The 13,637-nt window shown below is 39.3% G+C and overlaps 1 protein-coding gene across 4 annotated transcripts in view; it reads left to right on the plus strand.

Annotated features, from left to right (window-relative positions):
* Nucleotides 1–13,637, plus strand: part of per3 (period circadian clock 3) — a 51,168-nt gene that overhangs the window by 1,167 nt on the left and 36,364 nt on the right. For 3 of the 4 annotated variants that reach the window (XR_014625937.1, XM_084396215.1, XM_084396217.1), the window contains exons 2-12: nucleotides 4,701–5,172; nucleotides 5,305–5,370; nucleotides 6,109–6,266; nucleotides 8,225–8,343; nucleotides 9,176–9,377; nucleotides 10,172–10,223; nucleotides 10,698–10,837; nucleotides 10,973–11,051; nucleotides 11,803–11,909; nucleotides 13,092–13,248; nucleotides 13,342–13,450. Coding sequence is in view for 3 of the 4 variants with exons in the window: in XM_084396215.1 (XP_084252341.1) it covers nucleotides 4,880–5,172; nucleotides 5,305–5,370; nucleotides 6,109–6,266; nucleotides 8,225–8,343; nucleotides 9,176–9,377; nucleotides 10,172–10,223; nucleotides 10,698–10,837; nucleotides 10,973–11,051; nucleotides 11,803–11,909; nucleotides 13,092–13,248; nucleotides 13,342–13,450 (1,482 nt within the window). In the remaining variant the exon portion in view is untranslated. The remainder of the gene's footprint in view (nucleotides 1–4,700; nucleotides 5,173–5,304; nucleotides 5,371–6,108; nucleotides 6,267–8,224; nucleotides 8,344–9,175; nucleotides 9,378–10,171; nucleotides 10,224–10,697; nucleotides 10,838–10,972; nucleotides 11,052–11,802; nucleotides 11,910–13,091; nucleotides 13,249–13,341; nucleotides 13,451–13,637) is intronic. The other variant, XM_084396216.1, reaches the window with a different exon arrangement.

A 13,637-nucleotide genomic window follows, 5' to 3' on the forward strand; every position in this document is an offset into this window, starting at 1 on the left:
CTGAAATATTTCATCAGCTAGATGTGTGTTTATACACGCTTGTGTAGAGAAAAACCTTACCTCAAACAAGTCTGACATCAACAGTTGTCCGTTGAGGGTCGGAGACATTTGTGCACTAATTATAATCTTTTAAAGGTGTGTTTAGTTATTTATTTATTTTTAGGGTAAAATACTTTAAGTAGTGTCCGATCTTAGAAAAATATAAGCCGGTAGGCTTACGAACGTAGGTTGATTTCACTTAAAAAAAAAAAAAAAAAAACTCTTCTGTAAGTACTTTGTCTTTAAGACTGTTTTAGCATCTCAAACAGCCCAATATTGCAACACTGAGTTTGGAGCAGATCTGTTCAAAAACATGTCTCTGTTTTTCAAGTGTTGCAGAAATGACACACTAAAGCTTTACATCTACTAATCTGTCTATTTGTGTGTCTACTCCTTTTTAGACGTAAAGGAGAGTAACCGTCAGTAGTCTTCGTTTCGACAGTCAGGTCTTCATCAGGCCCTTTATGGAGTTAGATTGCAACCACGGCTGGACTGGCCATTGGGCATACCGGGCAAATGCCCGGTGGGCCGACGTGCTTTTTGGGCCGATACATCTCATAAATACTTTTTTTTAATTATTATTATTTATTTTTTTAACGGCCCATAAAATGTGTACATCGGCGGGCCATTCGTTTTGTTTTGTTTTGTTTTGCTTGCGTTTTGGGTTTGTGCCGGTGTAATGCATTGGTCAAAAAAAGTCAGTGTTAGTTTTTTTTCTGACAGACCAGCCCATGAAACACGTAGATCAGCGGCCCATTGGTTCTTTCCTTGATTGACACTGGGCTGGCCCAATCACAACTTTAAACGAGTGAGCGAGCGTGCAGCAGTGTCAGTGTGTAATATCTGCCAGAATAGTCTGCGAGATGGAGAAGAAACGCAAGGAATGTGCAGATAAATAGCGTGAAAAAATAGAACCAGGCCCTTAAAGCAGACGCTTTATGTGTCAAAATATATGTTTTCTGACCTTCGTCAGCTCCTGTGGCAGATGATGATAGTGAGGACGGAGGATCAGGAGAGAGATGAGAGAGTGTAGAGCCTGCGGTAAGCAGAACTACTTTCAAAACACTTAGGCTATGTCATGATGGAGTGTAGGAACCCATAACCCAGTTAGATTATTTCCACATCTGCATAGTTGACGATTACCGCAATTCACTAGAAATTTAATGACAGGCGTTTGTAAACCATGTTTTCCGCCAAAATAAAAGCTTGATGCAGTTTGCGTCAAAATAAAAGATCATGTGCTTATCTCTTTCAAGTATAGAAATTGTTACAAAACTAATTATGAAAGTGTCCTTTATTTTTTAGTGCATTTGTTTTACAAAATATGGCTATTACTGTCATTGGATTAATATTATAACTATTATATAGTAGGTGTAATGTAAATAGACACTGTAACTAAAAGAGGTTTGAATTATTCTTTGTTTAATTTGCACACTGAATATGGGTTGGAGCTTTTAATTTTGAACTCTCAAAGTGCACCAGATTGATGAATTTAACATTAAAATGCACAAAATTTTCTCACGGGGGGGCATGCCCCCGAACCCCCCTAGAAGAACCAAGGTCCACCCACCACAGTTTTAACAAAAAATCCTGTAAGAAACACTTGTATTGCTATGCCAGAGCCGCTTATAGCTTGTTTTAGGATTCACCACTGTGTAGTATAGTTCGACTGTATTAATAAATGTCAAATTTGTACTTATTTCATCTGTAAACTCTCACTCGTTCCTATACTCACTCATTAAATGGCATTAGTGGTTTTAATGAATAGGAGTTGGTATGCATATAATTAAGGGCGTGCAAAGATGGGTGGTGTTTATGATCATATAGTGGGCCGGTCTGGGCCAAAATGCCCGGGCCGATTTTTTGTCCCAGTCCAGCCCTGATTGCAACTCTTTATATATAACAACAATAATTAGAAACACACTCAGAATCATGTGACAAATGATTAGACGCACAGCAACATTGAAACTAATACATTTTCCAGTGTTATTTGCCATTCGAGGACACATATCGGTTATTGTGTGAAAAAGTAGTAAAGTCAATAACTCATAAATATGCATGTAGCGCTTTATGGATGACAGTAATATTGCAGTATCCATAAAGATGATCACCTGTTGCAAAAGATCCATTACCACTTCTTTACCGTAAAGACCTGAGATATGATAAGAATGCGCTGTGCGTAAATGTAAATGACAAAGAAACGTGTCGTGTCCAGTATTACATAATCACATGTGATCATGTGCATATTTACTGAAAGCACAGACTCCTACCCTGATCTTTCTGTTTGAGTGTCGTGTTTTAGCTTATTCTAAATGTCCCAAATAGCATATTTTATACAGGTTATCTTAGACATATTTTCAGCAATTCACTGGCATTGGCCTATAGCTTCAGTAGGACCGTTTATAAGCGCAGCCTGTGTGTCTTAAAAAAAAAAAAAAAGCATGGTTCAGACTGAGTCAGACTGATCTCCACTTGGTTTTTTTTTTTTTAATGTGTTTTTTAAAACCTGACCTAGTTGTACTCTGACACAGCCTATTCTGAGAATGACTGCGTCAGAGTCACTGTACCAACAGCCGCAGTCGTTACACAGACAGGTCGTGACTTTACAACACGTCACGAAAATAAACTGCTGTAGAAATTAGTTTGTTACTATTTTCACTCAGAGGTAAATCCAATTATGAAGAAGCGGCAATGAATGCCTTAATCAATAATCTTTGTTTTATTGACAGTAAAAACAAAATTTGATGTAAATGTTCTGGCCTGGTATTTACTGTTGTTTGCTAAATCAGAACTAAGAACAAGCTACTAAACCGGAGTATTAAAGGCTGGTGCATACTTATAAGTAATCAGACTTAAAGACTTAATACAGATATAGCAACACTCTGGCGAACATCTGTCACCAACCCGTCGATCGCGGTCGACAAGTCGATCTTGGAAGCATTTTAAGTCGATCGCGAAGAGTTTTCAAAATCAGAGAAAAAAAAACAAACAATATTTTTATTCATTATTATTTATTCATTTAAAATGCACCATGTGTGAGCCTATTGTGTGTAGTAAATGGTGTCCAGCAGAGGGAAAGGGGTATATCTGTCCAATCAAATAGCCTATAGTTTACATATAATGTCTGTAAAACAACCGCTGACTTAAGCCTTGTTTATACTTTCGCCTGGCACCGCAGCGCGATCCTCTGCTGACTGCGCGTGCACCTCCCCAAACAGACGAGGCATTTATACTTGCAAACTGGGTGCCGGTGTGATGAGATGTACTAATATCCGTCTGCTCGGGCAGATTCGGCTGAAAGTCGTGCATCTTCGGATGCGGAGGCGCGCGCGCTGTTACAATGACGTCATTTTTTGCCGCGCGCGCACCTCCGCAAATGTTGAATTATAGTTGACAGTTTGTATAGTTATTATACTATTTGTATAGTTAAATAAATATTTTGCTAGTGACTAACAGGCAACAAAGAATGTCAAAGTAGAACTACATTGTGGCCTTGTTTTTTCATAATTGTATGCAAGTGGTAGATCTTGGTTTACATTTGGACTTTGGATGTGATCTTAGGCTTGAAAAGGTTGGTGACCACTTGATGTGTGTCAGCATGATGTGGTTACCATATAGATTCTATATGGTAACCACATCATGCTGACACCACTCACATTTTACTATGTGAAATTTCATCATAATGTCATATAATTACATATGAAATATAAAAATGTAAAGATTTCTGTGAGGCACAAGGACAAGGCACCTTCCAGTTGAAGAAGCCTATGTAAAAACATGTTTATTGTTGGACTGACTCTTACTGTTAGGGCCGAGTGTGTAGGCGTTACAGTACACTACACACACATAACAGTCCTGAATACAGTCCTACAGTTGTGTAATATGCGTTCTGCGGATGACACCGACAGGCTGTTGTTTTTGAGAGTGAAATCTGATATGACACCCGGCCATCTTGTGCTGCATGTGCAAAACATTGAGTTTCCATAACACGATAACACCACGTTTATCAGTTAATGAGACGTAATGTGGTGAAATCAAGTTATTTTCCTGCTCATTTTATCCTAGACTGTGCAGGCAGAGACAAAACGAAGCTCGCGCATTATACATACAGAGCTCTGAAAAGCATGTGTCGTATTGACAAATTATATCCTAAATATGTGTTGTAAACCGAACGGATCAAGACAGCATATTTTCCAAATTGAAATGTTGAGAGCTTCAAATGCTAAAATATATTATAAAATCTAAATTACAAAATTTCCAATCTTAAAATGCATTTTGGGTATATCTAAAGTGTTTTTTTTTTTGTTTTTTTGTTTTTTTTTACATATTTTGTTCAATGTAAATAAATGTAAAAAAATTCAAAATATCGAAAATATATTTATGCATATATATATATATATATATATATATATATACACACACACACACACACACATATATGCATTTACATAAATATATTTCTGATATTTTTTTATTTATTTATTTACATTGTACAAAATATGTACAAAAAATACACTTTATACATATACATATATATATATATATATATATATATACACACACACACTAATATTTTTTGTATTCTTTATAGAATTATTGTTCCAGGTTATTACCAAAGTACTTTTTCATGGGTTTGATATGTATCCGTGTTTCTCTTGCAGTTCATTCAATGGAAGACTACATTATCCACCAATTATCCTCGTAAAACGTTGTCGTCATCATCATGGCTTTCTCTATAGACCATCATTGTTGATGTGGACAAAAGCAGCGGAGCATCTCGACTCTGGATCCGAGCTTCAGTAGCGGTGGGCAGCGGTCGGAGGAGAACTCACAGCAGGGAATGCCGGGAGGAGACGGCTTTCCCGATGGAGAAGAGGAGAGCCCTTCTCCTGGCTCCTGCGTGCGCACGGGGCAGGCGGACCGAACCAGCGGCGGGCCGGACCCCGGGGCCAGCGGGGGGGAAAGCTCTCCGGGATGTGAGGAGAGCGGAGGAGAGCACACACACGAGGATGTGGACATGAACAGTGGTCACGAGTCCAGCAGCGGGAACAACAGCCTCGCTGGATCACGACATCATCGTTCCTCGGCCAATTGCAGCCCTGGAAGCACCACGGGGTCAGGAAGCAGCAAGAGGTACAACAATCACTTATACTGAGGGTTAGTGACTAGAGAACAACACCTTTACTTTGAGGAGGTAGAACATGTGTAGGTTAAGTCCTGTCCTATCATGTCCCAACATTAGACTCTCTCTCTTTGTGTCTTCAGCTCAAAGTCTGCCACTGTCTCCTCATCCTCCAGCTTTCACAGCTCTCGTCACACAGAGTGCAGCAGGTAAATGAAGACAACCACAGATTTACACAAGAGTTGAATTACCGTACAGTAACACAACTCAGCTTATGCTTCAGTGGCAAACTTCAATGGCATTTGTATTTGCAGATTTGCATTAATATCAAGGATCATACAGTGGACTTGGTCACACTTAAAAATGCCTGCATGCAGTTGCATTAGATAAAGAGATAAAGTGTCGTTGTTTATTGTAAAGAAAGATGCACAAGAACACAAGTTACAAAAATTAGTCTTTAAAATTCTCTCCACCTTTCAGATCATTTCTATACCCATATAGTTATTATAATTATGGAAGCCGATTCCTGCCACATAAGCAAACAAAATCATGCTTTGTTGTTAATTATGAGTCTACATAATGACCTTTTTCCCATAATTTCAACTTCCTGTCGATTTATGATAATTATGTCTTTGTATGTTATCATTACGATTTTTTAAAGTCATAATTGTGACACAAAATTAACGTCATGGCGAAAATACACTTTATATTATATTATAGTTTATATCATAACAACTTCAACTTTTTGTTATGATTATCACTTTTTATCTCATAATTACAATCTATGAAAAGTTCAACTTTTTATCTCAAAATTATAACTTGGTAAGTCAGAATTTAGATTTTTATCTCATAATTATGATTTCCCAAAGACTGATTTTTTTTTTTTCTGAAATGGGCTTCCAAATGTGATCCATTTTTAATTGTCCTGTAATGAAACGTGTGTGAAGTGAGCAGACGGAGCACGGGCGAGGGCAGACGCACAGAGAGATGATGCAGACGGTGCAGGAGATGAAGAAGCGTCTGCCGTCTGAGAAGAGGATGCGCAGTAAAGCCAGCACTGTGGAGGCTCTGAACTACGCGCTGAACTGTGTCAAACAAGTGCAAGGTAAACACACTTTTGTTTTGGTGTGTGACTCCAAGCACAAAGCCACTAGAGCGACTGCTGTTGCGGTATAACACACATTCAGATCCGCGTCTGTGGTTATGTAACAGTCCGTCAGGAAGGGCGAACCGCTCGTTGCTAAATCTATCCGCATTCTTCAGCACTTTCCCCTGTGCTGCTGGTTTTATTAAATGTTTTACAGTATAAAGCCTGTCTTGAGATGATGTGGATGGTTTCTGCATGAGCTCATCGTGTGCGTCATGTGGTTAAGTAATGCTGAAACTCAACACGCTGCCATGTATTTCCCGTCCTTTGAGGAATAGATCTAAATCAAAACATTTGCCGAGGTTCAGTGAGGGCAAACGTTATGATTTAATTTAGTTTATAAGGTAGCTTATTCAGTCACCAAAACACAGGAAATACATTTTCATCTGAATCATTCATGCCTTGTATTTTAAGAGCTCTCATTTAGCTTCCTAATGTCAGCTGATAATGTGTGTGCTTGTGCAAACACCTGATTTCCTGATATGCATGAAGGAAGTCTTTATCCTGTTATCACTTGGAAAAACTTTTTAATGTTACTTGTACAAGGAAATCTTCCACAACGCCACTAAGTGATTGTGTCACGGATTAGGCGGCTGTAATCAAGCGCACGACAGAGGAGATACTAGAGGAGACTTTAATCCAATACTTAGCCACATTTACACACAGCCGGGTATTTAGAGAGACGAATATTTCCCCCCCTCCGTTTTCAAAAATAACATCGTGCACATCATTTACATCAACCCGCATAAATATGCCGTCGAGCGCCATCATAACTATGCCAAGCCTATGGGCGGCAGTGTAGGGAGGAAGATAAAGCCATCGACAACAACGAATAACACGAGCGACTTCCTAGGGCGCTCACATGACGTTAAGCATTTTCTGGCGCATAATGTGACGTTTGAGAACCTAAAACCCCGTTTCTCCCAGTTGACACGGCAACACATAACCGGCGTTATCAGAAATCTCCACTTCGTATGTGTTTTCTGTGATTAAAAACGGGGTTTTCGTGTAAATGAGAGGCCAAACCGCAGGGCCTTAATCAAGAAAACGTACAACCACATATCCACAGAGAACTGAAATAATGCAAGACAAGGAGCAGACTGAAACTGAGGGCTTAAATACACAGAAACGAGAGGAAGTAACGAGACTAATTAATTAGACACACCTGAAACTCAAATCAATATGAAACTGTGGTGACAAACAGGCCGGGGAAACGGAGGATGACAGAACCAGTTAACACACTGACAGCAAAACACAAGACTTTAAATACAGACATGAATAAAAACAAACATAAAACGTGACAGATTTGTACTACTGTAAAAAAAAGAAACGCAATATATCTCATTAAAACAGTGTGAAGAAACTCTGAAGTAACATCCATGGCCATCCTTGAAAATGTTTCCACAAATTTGCAGCAAGTTCATATTCTCACTTGAGCATGCTATATTTATAAATGTATTGCATATTTGGATATTTACCAAAGTTTTTGCCAAATTTGTTTTGTTTACTGCGATTTTGTCATAAATGAATGGCAAGTTTGCAGTAAAGACATAGTTTTGCAAGGGTAATATAGAGTTTATGTAGTAACAATAACCATAGTATATTTTGGTGGAAACAATGATAGTTATAAGTAATATTTTAAGGGATTAAATCATCATGCATTTTGTTTTATTAATTAAAGCTTTCTTCAGTCAGTGCATGTATAGATTTCTGCTCATTTCTGTTTGCTATCACTTGAAATAAATGTCTGTCATCAGTGTATGATGTAATGCTGTGTGAAATCTCCCAGTTTTACATCTGTGTGGTGTTGTAATCTCTCTCGTGGCCTCCCGCTCCGCTGTTTCAGCCAAACACTGATTATTTACCGTGACTCTCATGCGCCGCTCATTTGACATTTCCTCTGCCGCCTCCTGCAGCAAACAGCGAGTACTACAACTTACTGATGAGCAGGGGTCTGGAGGAGAGACGGGACGCCACTGTGTGCACACTGGAGGAGCTGGAGAGAATCACGTCAGAACACACACTGAAAAACACGGTACGTCCCTGCTGCGCTTCCTCTCACACACTTAGCCGCATTGAAACAGAAGTTGCGATAGTAGTGTCTTCCCTACTCCTACTTATAACGGCTTCTTGAACAAGAAATAATGTTGATTTTGTCCATGGGGAATTGATTTGATGGTTGTGGTTTGCTATTGGTGGATCTGATGTGAGTGACAGGTTGCCCCGCCCTCAAGTTAATTCGATTCAAGATTACAGGGACACATGATTTTTTTTAAAAAGCACGAATAAATCATTTATAATCATACTGCAATATTCTATAGAAAGAAGAATTGACTGTCTTGATTTCATGTTGACTTTAAAGCTACAGGCAAAAACATAATTTTTCAATGCACAGATCAATTTTGAGATTTTGCGCTATTTGGCTGTTCATAACATGTAGTTTCAGATTAGTGGAGAGTAAACATCCTAAATGCACTTTATCTATTTGCATCTGTAAATTTCATTTCATTCTCAAAATAATTTTGTCAGAAGTCAGAAATCTCCACTTCCGCAGCTTTACATTCACCAGATTTTACAGTTTTATTCCTATCTATATTTTTGTTTGTTCATTTATCGTTTGCCTGATTTTAAACTTGTTGACAGTATTTTCTGATTTATGGAGTGATCAACAGATATGTTTATAATCCTCTGTGTGAAAACTAAGACTAATGTTCTGTCAACAAAATGAAAAGATTTTTGAACTTGGTTTTTGCACGTCGAAGTATGGATTGGTGGAATCTGTTATCTGTTGTTGTTTCACCGTGGGCCGTCTGGCTTTAATGAGCGCGTTCCCTGTGAGTTCACGAACAGTTCTCTGGTGTTCTCAGGACATGTTTGTGGTGGTCTTCTCTCTGGCCTCGGGGAAGGTGGTGTACGCGTCTGAACAGGCCTCCAGCGTGCTTCACTGCAAGAGGAAGTTTCTGGAATCTGCCAAGTTCGTGGACCTACTGTACCATCAGGACGTCAATGTGTTTTACTCGCACACGGCGCAGCCGCGACTGCCCCACTGGAATGTGGGAACGGACAACGGTGAGTCGCTCGTCATGATGTCACACTTCCAGTTTAAAGGGATAGTTGACCCAAAAATTTAAACTCTGTCATTATTTACTCACCCTCGAGTTGTTCCAAACCTGTTTGAGTTTCTTTCTTCTGCTGAACACAAAAGAAGATATGGGTCACGTACAATGGATGTCAATTGGACTGTTCTTTAAAGCTACACTGTGTAATTTTTTAAGTTGATTCTTAGCAAAAAACACTTTGTTCTTTCAAAATGATATGTGCTCATTAATGTGTAATTACTTATACAACTAATCAAGTATTCTCGTAAGCGTAGAATCTGCCATTCAGAATACATACGAGCGAGTCGCTCGAACGGCGTCAGCCATGTTGCGCCTCCATCTTGAAAATACATTAGCCAAAGAGGGACATACCTGGAAATTCAAGCTTCGCCTTTCGCGTTTTTACGCTCAGTGGCACCGTGACGAATGAGAGGGGGAGATTACTCGCGACTGCCGGCAGATTTGAAATAATACGGCCACCGTAGGAGTTAAAACGCCCTCGGAATGGGAGGGGCTGGAGGATATTCATAAACAATTTCACCGCTAGATGGGAGAAAATCCTACACAGTGTAGCTTTAAAATATCATCATTTGTGTTCAACTGTTCAAAAAGAAAGAAACTCATACAACTTGAAACAACTTGAGGGCGAGTAAATGATGAATTTTAGGTCAACTATCCCTTTAAAGCTGGTTGTTTTAATCACACAAACAACAGCTTTGATGAATTCAGCTCATAATAATATGATTGTGTTTGTGCTCTCCATAGCAGCGCTTCTCTTTGAATGTGCCCAGGTCAAGTCCTTCTTCTGCCGATTCAGGTCAGTCTGACATCTCACTTTATTCCTGCTTCCTGATGACTTTTTAATTGCGCTTTACACAGCATTATTACTCATTCTCATCTGATATGTCTTATAATGTCAAGTGTGGTTTAGCTATACGATACAGATTGCTTCAAAGCAGCTTCATTGTAATAAACAAGAAAATAACAGCATTAATGTTGCATAGTTCTTCAGTTATGAAACAAATACAGTTTCAGCTGTAAAGCAGCTCTTAAAGACAATAGTGTCATTTTTCAGCTCAATTTAGTTCAGTGTTGATTCAGTTTAATAACATTAAACTCAGTGTTGGAGTTTATTAATTATGAAATGAATTCAATATTCAGCTATAAAGCAGCTCAGAAGACAATAGTTCATCCAGTTCTGATCCAGTATTGTCAGCGCAGTCAAATTGGTAATATTACTGAATATTAAGTGTCTTTAAATACGTGTGTTTGTGTGTGTGTGCGCCATCAGAGGAGGGAAAGACAGAGATGGAGAAATGCGTTATTGTCCTTTCCGGATCACTCCGTACCTGCTGAAGGTTCAGGGATTGAGTGGAGAGGAAGAGCCGTGCTGCCTGTCCCTCGCTGAACGCGTCATCTCAGGATATGAGGGTACGAGCCTTTGACCTTTCACCTCAGCACATTCTGAAACCGCCGTATACTACTTGATTCTCACATGACCTCAATATGTTGGCACTTTAGTTCTGATCTAATAATGATTATCTGGGTTTGCTTGTTTGTCTCCAGCCCCTCGCATCCCCATGGACAAGCGCATATTCAGCACGACTCATTCTCCAGGCTGTGTCTTCTTAGAAGTGGATGACCGGTGAGGGATTTGGACCTTTAATCAAAATACCATAGCAGCTTTGGTGAATGGTTATGTGTTCAAATAATAATTATATTAATAATAATAATAATAATCTGTGCAAATATATTATTTTATAATAATAATTATATATAATATAATATGCTGTGTAATATTATTGTTATTATTTAAAATAATATGTTGCACATAGTAAAGGCTTGAGCAGATGATTATTATTATTAATTGAAAAAATATGATGTATGGAGTAAAGCTGGGCAAATTAGTAGTAGTAGTAGTAATGTATAGTTTTCTTTGTTGTAATGGCCTTTTTCTTGGCAGATGCTTTGAATTAATAATTTAACAAGAATAATTTCTATCCATGTGTTTGTTTATTTGGTAAGTAGTGGTAAGTTTCCATCTTCTTATATGGCTGTTTACCAAATAAACAAATAATGTTGAGTCAGCAGCTTCACATTAAGGATATTTTTCAGTGATGGTCAGGTGGTGTGTTAGCTCTTATGTAATAACAGCATGACTGTGAAGTAACTCCAGCTTTGTTGATCACGTTAGTTCAATATCTTGTTACTCTGTGCTGGAATCAAGTCTTTTTTGTACAAATAATGAAGGCTTGGACTGTTTTCAAACATGAGACTTAATCGGTCTCATGTTCATTTCAACAAAGTCTGGAAATAAATGCAATTTCTTGTTGTAAATGTGTTTCTGTGAAATGAATCCTTGTTCATTAGTTGTGTGTGTGTGTGTGTGTCTGCAGTGCGGTGCCTTTGCTCGGTTACCTCCCTCAGGACCTGATCGGTTCCTCTGTTCTGACCGTCCTGCATCCAGACGATCGCCAGCTCATGCTGACCATGCATCGCAAAAGTACGTCCATTATGATTTTTTTTTTTACATTTTAAAGGCTTTATCAGTCTTGTCAAGTCACCTTTATTTATACTACGCCTTATACAATTCAGATTGTTTCAAAGCAGGAAAAGGATGCATTTCGGCTGTTATCGAGCTGAAGTCAGTTCAGTGTTGATTCAGATCCGTTGTAATGATCATCAATTATTTAAGTAGTTCAGTTCATCCATAAAGCAGTTCTGCAAGAAATTATGTCATCGTTCAGCTCAGTTGAGTTCTTATACAACAGCATCAAAGTGTAGTCAGATCAATAATATTGTTGAATATTAAGTGTTCCCAACTAAGCAAGCCAGGGGCAACAGTGGCAAGGAACCCAAACTCCATCAGGTGACCGAATGGAGAAATAAAACCTTGGGAGAAACCAGGCTCAGTTCTAACCAACGAACACGGTGTCATTATGATTCAAGCTGCATCACAAGTCAGAATTCAGTAGCATTCAAATATTCATCCAGTTCCTTTTGCTTGAAGATCGATTCGTGACGCTGGCATGGAGCCGAGGCTGGTCATAGGGTCTGTGTGGAGGACCGGTCTGGTTCTTGTGGTCTCTGCTGAGGATCGTATCGACGAGGCCTTCGCAGGGGATTGTCTAGTAGACATGGTCTCTGCTGACGTTCAGGGCTGCGTTTTGGTCGTGTCTAGGTGCAGGTCCACCATCTGATCTGGATATGGACCGGATCCGGCTGACTACGGTAACCTCGGGATGAGGATGAGCCCGACAGACTAATGTTAGTGTAGATGCCGTGCTTCTTATAGGAAGTGCTCCCGGTTCCGGTTGACCTAATTTATGCCGCCTCAACAATCATTTAACTTTAATCGAAATTGGTAGTGTGTTATGTGTGTGCTAGGTTAAATAGAAGTGATTTTAATCTAGATTTAAACTGACTTGAGTGTGTCTGCTTCCCGAACGAGGCTAGGAAGACTATTCCAGAGTTTAGGTGCTAAATAGGAAAAGGATCTTCCGCCAGCAGTCGATTTTGATATTCTAGGTTTATCAACTGGCCAGAGTTTTGAGATCGCAATAGACATGAAGGACTATAGTGCGTTAAGAGCTCGCTCAAGTACTGAGGAGATGAACCATTTAGTGCTTTAGCAAGATTTGAATCTTGTATATGGTCTTAATAAAAATTGTCATGATCCCCTCAGTTCTGAAGTACGCAGGCCAGCCTCCGTTTGAACACTCGCCCATCCGGTTCCGGTGTCAGAACGGTGACTACGTGTCCCTGGACTCCAGCTGGTCCAGCTTCATCAACCCTTGGAGCCGCAAGGTGGCCTTCATCATCGGCAGGCACAAAGTTCGCACGTAAGCGCCGGCTCATGAATGTGTCATTTGTTTTCTGTATCCAAACATTCACATTCGCACATACACCATCATTTATGTGTGTCTTCTCTGTAGTGGACCTCTGAATGAAGATGTTTTCGCTGCACGGAGTAACGCCGAGCAGCCAATCATGTGTGAGGACGTGAAAGAGCTGCAAGCCATGATCCACAAGCTCTTCCAGCAGGTGAGAGATCACTAAATCCACAAGAGACACAGGCGGACAACCTTTTTACAGCCCAAAATGCCGATCAGAAATACAGTAAATATTAATATAATATGTTTTCTATTTTAATGTATTATAAAATGCAGCTTTGAATCACCTGAGTAAATTACACATTGCATATTTCTGATTATTATCAATGTTGAAAACA

Source organism: Rutilus rutilus (genome assembly GCF_951802725.1).
Source record: "Rutilus rutilus genome assembly, chromosome: 22".
Classification (NCBI taxonomy): Eukaryota; Metazoa; Chordata; class Actinopteri; order Cypriniformes; family Leuciscidae; genus Rutilus; species Rutilus rutilus.